A 6,481-nucleotide genomic window follows, 5' to 3' on the forward strand; every position below is an offset into this window, starting at 1 on the left:
GTCATCCCGCGGTCGTCGTCCGCGCGACGCGCCCGCGCGGTCGCTCGCGCGCGCGTCGACGGGAGATCTCTCTCTCTCTCTCGCGTCGTCGGTGTCGACGCGCGCGCGCGCGCGCAGGAGCGCGTTCTTCGCGCGCGCGCGGTCCGGGGGCGCCCCGGCGTTCGCGCGCGCTTTGTGCTTCGCGCGCGTGGGCATCGCGCGCGCGCGGAGGTGTGACGGGCGACGGGCGACGGAGGGCGACGACGCGGATGAGACGGGACGCGCGCGCGGGGCGAACGCGCGCGATTCGTGCGCGGGATGATTGAGTCGCGCGCGCGCACGGTGCGGTCGATCGTTACACGGGAACGGGACGCGGGCGAGGGAGGACGGCGGGGCGCGAGGTCGGCGCGTCGTCGTCGTCGGCGTCGGCGTCGTCGGCGGCTCAGAGGACGCCCGAGGCGACGATCTTGACCGGCGCCACCGGTCGATCGCCGCGCGCGGTGGGGTTGGATTCGATCGCGCGCACGACGTCCATGCCCTCGAGAACGTGTCCGAAGACGACGTGCTTGCCGTTTAACCACGGCGTCGCCGCCGTCGTGATGAAGAATTGCGACCCGTTCGTGTTCGGCCCCGCGTTCGCCATCGACAGCGTCCCCGGTCCCGCGTGCGGAATCGCGAACGTTTCATCGGCAAACTTCCCACCGTAAATCGATCGTCCCCCGCGGCCGTCGCCCCGTTCAAAGTCACCGCCCTGGAGCATGAAGTTTGGAATGACGCGATGAAAAATCGACCCTTCGTACCCGTATCCCTTCTCCCCCGTCGCCAAAGCCTTGAAATTCGCCACCGTGCGCGGGGCGTCGTCACCGAACAACCCTAAAACGATCCGTCCCGCGCGGGCGTCCCCGATATCGACGTCGAAGAAGACGCGATCCGTCGTCGCGCGCGCGCACCAATTCGTCGCCGCGTCGCACGTCTCATCCCCCCACGCGCGCGTCGCCGAGCCCATCGTCACCGACGCCGCGCTCAGGAGCGCGTCGCGGCGTCGCGTCGCCGCGATCGGGCGTGCGTTCGTCCGCGCGCGCGGCGTCGGGGCGTCGATCGGGGTCGTTGGGTCATCGTCGAATGCCATCATCGTCTCGCCGCGCCCTCGCCGCGGGACGACGCGTCGGGCGCGTCGCGCGCGCGCGCGGGCGTCGCGCGCATCGTCGTCGCGTCGTCGTCTGACGCGAGAGGGCTCGGTGGGCGATGGGGGGTGTACATATATAACATACATTTACGCCATCATGTGTGTCTCCACGGGATGCACACGCGGTCCGCTACACTGACGAAATGCCACGTGTATACGATGTATGTATACGTATACGACGTATTCATAAGAGTATGTAAACACACAGCGTGTCGTCACACGTATTGCGCGTGACGGAGACCCATGAAGATGCCTTCGGACGTCCCATCGCGCGAGACGCCGCGACGTCGACGCGGTGCGACGACGCCGCGACGCGCCACCGGACGCGACAACGCGCGCGTCGGGCGTCATGGAAATTCCCGCGCGTCCGGGCGCGCGCGCGCGCGGCGTCGGGGTCGCGCGCGCGCGGGAAAAGGCGATGATGACGCGAATGACGACGCGCGCGCGCGCCGAGCCCGGGAATGAGATTCGCCGCGCCCCGGGCGCGCGACGCGGACCGCGACGGAAGATCGCGCGCACGGTGAACGTGAATGAACGCCCGTCGTTCGCGGGCGCGGACGCGGACGCGGACGAGGATGGGTTGGAGTACGCGAGGGAGTTTCGTGATGGGACGGGTGCCGTCGATGGGGCGATGGGGACCACGGACGCGCGCGCGCGTACGGGCGATGGGACGAGCGCGACGGTGAGGGCGAGAGATGATTTTACGCACGTTGGGTTCGTGGCGCCGCGGGTGGTGATCGGGTTGGCGAGCGATGCGCTCGCGCGGGGGACGTCGACGGATGGATTCGGCGACGCGGTTGATTTCGTGCGAGGTTTGGCGTCGTCGAACGACGTGTTCGGGGATGTTTTGAGACGCACGGAGCGAGAGATCGATCGGTTGGAGGCGATTGGGGTGCGAGCGACGACACCGGTGCGGGATATCGTGCGGGGGGTGATGCCGGAGGAGGTGTACGAAAAGTATCTCGCCCCGGCGGTGGCGTACGCCGAGGCGAGCGAGGACGAGCGCGGACGCGGTGACGACGGCGAAAGAGGTGCTTTCAAGGACGGTGATTTCAACGACGACGCGGTGAACGAGGCGGCGGACGCGGTGGCGGCGGCGATGGCGGGCATGGATTTCACCGTCGACGCGGACGCCGGGTCAAAGGACCGAGCGTCTTCGACGTCGACGTCCTCGACGTCCTCGACGTCCGCGACGTCCCCGACGTCCGCGACGTCGATGGAAGACACCGTCGAAAACATGGCTGCGGAAGCCATCATGTCGAGCAGTGCGGCTTCGGCGTCGTACGTGGCGCCGGAGGCGACGCCGTACGGCGCCGACGCCCCCGCGGTGCGCAAGAATGGCGCCGCGACAAAGACGGTCGAGACGTCGTCGACGACGCCGACGACGCCGGAACCCGCGGCGGAGCACGCGCCCTCGAAGCCATCGTCCACGAAAGCGTTCGACGCCACCGTGGGATACTGGCGCAAGATTAACGACAAGTGCCCCGACGAGGAGCCCCTCATGGACATTATGGACATGAACATCGTCTTTCGCCAAGCCGCCGGGTTGCTCAACTACTTGCGCATCTCTCGACCGACCGCGACGACGTGGTCCGTCGCCGCGAACGCCGGAATCATCCAAATCGCCGAGGAGTACCCCATCGACGGCGCGCGCGCGGTCACCCCTCGACGCGACTTGCGCTCGGGCGACCAAACCGGAAGCGTCTCCGCCGACGACGCCCGCGTCCGCCTCGAAACCTCCTGGCGCGACGACCTTCCCGGTTCGATGACGGAAACCTTCTTCCTCGACCACGCATCCCGCGAGCTCGTCCGCGAGGTCACCGTCCGCCTCGACACCGGCGACGCGTGGTCCGGGACCTACCGCTACCGTCCCGCCTAGTCGGTGTCACGCGGCGGAACGCTTTCATCATTCGAGCACAATGCACTTCATTGACGTCATCCCACCCCAATCGCCCCTTCCGCACTCGACGTCGCCCACGCGCGCGCGCGATGTCCACCACCGCCCCCGCGCGCGGGACGACCCCGCGGTGGTCCACCGTCGGCGCCACCGTCGCGCGCGCGCGTCGCTCGACGCGTCGACGTCGTCCCCGCCGCCGCCGCCGCGGATGCGAACGACGCGCCGTCGCGTAAAAAAGTCTCCATGGTCTCCTTAGGGTGCCCGAAGAACACGGTCGACGGGGAGGTGATCCTGGGCGATCTCCACGCGAACGGATTCGAGATCACGGACGATCACGAGGCGGCGGACGCGATCATCATCAACTCGTGCGGATTCGTGGAGGATGCGAAGAATGAAAGCGTCGAAGCCATCTTAGAGGCGGCGAAACTGCGCACGGAGAGTGGACGGAGCGATACGAAGATCATCGTCACGGGATGCCTGGCGCAGCGGTACGCGAACGATCTGGCGAATGAGCTGCCGGAGGCGGATGTGATCGTCGGGTTTGAGAATTACGGAAACTTGCCGCGCACCGTGGGGGGGGCGCTCGGGGTCGAGGCGACGCCGGGGGTGTTGTTGCCGCAGCAGGCGCGGGTGCAGGTGGGTGGGGCGAGCCCGCCGTTCAGAGAGGAGACGAAACGGTTGAGAATCACGCCGAGGCACTACGCGTATCTTCGCGTGGCGGAGGGATGCGATCATAAGTGCACGTTTTGCGCCATTCCGAGCTTTCGCGGACGCTTCAGGTCCAAGCCGTTCGGGGCCATCGTGGACGAAGCGAAAGCGCTGGCGGACTCTGGGGTGAGGGAACTGAATCTCATCGCCGAGGATACGAATCAGTGGGGGATGGATCTGCGAGCGAGCGATGGACGCGGCTTGGCTGAGCTCTTGTACGCGCTCGCGGAGGTTGACGGCATCGAGTGGATGCGCATCCTGTACGCGTACCCGTCGTACTTTTCCGACGAGCTCATCCAGGCCATCGCGGACGTTCCCCAGGTGTGCAAGTATATCGATATTCCGCTGCAGCACATTACGAATCTGTCGCTGTTGCGCATGAACAGACCGCCCAGACAGCACACGGAGGATCTGTTGTACAAGCTTCGGGACAGGATTCCCGGCTTGGCGCTTCGCACAACCTTCATCAGTGGGTTCCCGGGTGAAACCGAGGAGGAACACAACGAGTTGATGCAATTCTGTAGAGACTTTAAGTTTGAGCGCCTCGGCGCGTTCGCGTACAGCGAAGAGGACGGGACGCCGGCGATGGAGTACCCGGACCAAGTGCCGGAGGACGTCAGAGCGTTTCGTCGCGATCAACTCGTGTCGCAGCAGCAAGAGATTAGCGAAGATTTCGCCATGAGCCGCGTCGGTAAGGACGTGGACGTTCTGATAGATAGCTGGGACGATGATATGCAGGCGTTCATCGGGCGCACCACGCTCGAAGCGCCGGATATCGATCCAGTCGTGTTCGTCACGGAGGACGAATCGAAAGGCTTGCCGCCGATCAAGCCCGGTCAAATGCGCAAGTGCAACATCATAGGATCGAGTCTGTTCGATCTCGAGGCTCAGCCAATCATGTAACTTCAGGTATCCCGCGATTTAAAACAAACAAACGTTTTAAAGGTCACCAACATCAGCGGCGGCGACGCGTCCAGTCGCTTCGCGATGCGCGTCGGACGGCGACGACGGTTCGGCGTTACGCTCGCTTTCACGCGCTACTACGTTACAACACCGCGCGACGAAAAAGAGTTACGAGCATCAAACGCATCATCGGAAACGACGTCGCGTGTTTCCACGCTTGCGTCGTCGTTTCGTCACGAGCGCGTCGACGCTCATTTTTCTTCGCGCGCGCTCAAACCGTCGCGTCGACGTCACCCCAGCATCCCACGCCGACGTCACTACTTCATGTATTTTTGCACCCCAGGGCTTTGCTTAGATTTCGCCCACCCGTACTTCATCGCGTTCGCCGCCGCTTGTTTCAAATACGCCTCGTTCGTCACCGCCTCGTATTTCTCCGCGCCGTCCCAGCCTCTCGTCAACACCACCGTCTCGTGCTCTCTCCCAACTTTGAAACCGAGCTGGCGCGACGCCGCGCGCGCGGGTTTATCGTACTGCGGGAACCCGTACTGCGCCCGTCGTCAGTCCTCGCTCGAGCGCGTCGCGTTCGGCTGGTTTCTCACCTTGAAAGTCACCTTGGACAGCTCACCCTTGGCGAACAGCGCGAGATCCTCTCGAGCGGCGATCGGGGACTTGACGCGTCACGCGATTTGGTCGTTGGTTTTACGGCGATTCCCGAACGCGTGGGCGACGACCGAGCGACGGGCCGTCGGAGGGGGTGCGACGCGAGCGAGCGGACGCGCCATGGCGCGAGGCGCAGTGCGGTCGGCGTCGACGCGCGGGCGAATGTCACTCCATCGATCGATGGCTAGGAATACGCGCATTATACTACATATCGCCTTGGATACTTTTTGATGACGGACATCGAGCGCGCTCGATCGGTCGTCGTCGCCGTCGTCGTCGCCGAATCCCTCGGCGACGGGGCGTCGCCGAGGGATTTCTATCTAAAGTTGAAGATTGAGAACGGCGAGCTACCCTCGCCGTCGTCGTTTTCGTCCTCGCCCTCGTCGAACGAAAGTCTAAATTCACCTCCCGAAGGCACGGATCTGGGCGATGGGAGCGTCTGCTTGGCTAACTTGCCCACGTCTCCTCGAATGTTCGGCGTCTCCGCGATGAGCTTGTTCCGCAGGCGAACGTACTCCTGGAACGAATCGATCAACCACGGAATGCGCGTGTTCTGCACATCCTTAAACGTAGGTTTCCGTCCCTTGGCCTTTTCAAATCCCTCGCTCCAGCTCGCGAGCTCCGATTTGAGCTTATTATACGCGCTCAGCTCGTACGAGAATTGATTCACCTTGACGCTCGACGCCGCGATTTTCTCCGCCCGCGTGTTCGACTTCTTCATCGCGATCAGTTTCGTCATCCTCGCCGTGCGCGCCTTCGACGCGCTCTCCGTCGTCTCCTTCGCGAACGCCCCGCCGTCGTTCGCGCCCTCCGCGCGCGCCTCCGCCGCCGCCGCGTCCGCCAATCGCGCGTTCCGCCATCGCTCGCGCTGCGCCCGCGCGATCTTCTTCCTCGATTCCACGCTCCGCCTCGACCCGACGCGCGCCATCACCGGCGTCACCGACGCGTCGCCCGTCCCGCGCCGCCTCCGTCCCGAGATCGTCCCCGCCTCCGCGCGCGCGTCCGCCGTGGTCCCGCGCGCGCCCCCGGACCCCCCGCGCGGTCGCGTCCCCTCACCCGCGATCGCGCACACGTCCGGGAACCGCGTCGAGAGCGTCTCCAGGTGCGCGCGCACGCCCTTCAAAGTCACCGCGCGAGATCTCCTTCCG

General features: G+C 65.2%; 4 protein-coding genes across 4 annotated transcripts; 2 read left to right on the plus strand and 2 right to left on the minus strand.

Moving 5' to 3' along the window:
* Positions 1-421: 421 nt before the first annotated feature.
* On the minus strand, positions 422-985 carry OT_ostta12g01070 (Cyclophilin-type peptidyl-prolyl cis-trans isomerase, conserved site; the record flags this gene model as incomplete). Its single annotated transcript, XM_022982838.1, has 1 exon — positions 422-985. One exon carries the CDS (start codon positions 983-985, stop codon positions 422-424), a length of 564 nt encoding a protein of 187 aa, XP_022840060.1.
* A 601-nt stretch (positions 986-1,586) lies between these two features.
* OT_ostta12g01080 (unnamed product) lies at positions 1,587-3,044 on the plus strand (the record flags this gene model as incomplete). The annotated part of the gene is made up of 1 exon (XM_003082212.2): positions 1,587-3,044. The coding sequence occupies one exon, from the start codon at positions 1,587-1,589 to the stop codon at positions 3,042-3,044; it is 1,458 nt and encodes a 485-aa protein (XP_003082260.2).
* A 261-nt stretch (positions 3,045-3,305) lies between these two features.
* Positions 3,306-4,673, plus strand: OT_ostta12g01090 (Radical SAM, alpha/beta horseshoe; the record flags this gene model as incomplete). The annotated part of the gene is made up of 1 exon (XM_003082213.2): positions 3,306-4,673. One exon carries the CDS (start codon positions 3,306-3,308, stop codon positions 4,671-4,673), a length of 1,368 nt encoding a protein of 455 aa, XP_003082261.2.
* Positions 4,674-5,649: 976 nt separating this feature from the next.
* OT_ostta12g01110 (unnamed product) lies at positions 5,650-6,261 on the minus strand (the record flags this gene model as incomplete). Its single annotated transcript, XM_003082215.2, has 1 exon — positions 5,650-6,261. One exon carries the CDS (start codon positions 6,259-6,261, stop codon positions 5,650-5,652), a length of 612 nt encoding a protein of 203 aa, XP_003082263.2.
* Positions 6,262-6,481: the final 220 nt, after the last annotated feature.

Source organism: Ostreococcus tauri (assembly GCF_000214015.3).
Source record: "Ostreococcus tauri WGS project CAID00000000 data, contig chromosome 12, whole genome shotgun sequence".
Taxonomy (NCBI): domain Eukaryota; kingdom Viridiplantae; phylum Chlorophyta; class Mamiellophyceae; order Mamiellales; family Bathycoccaceae; genus Ostreococcus; species Ostreococcus tauri.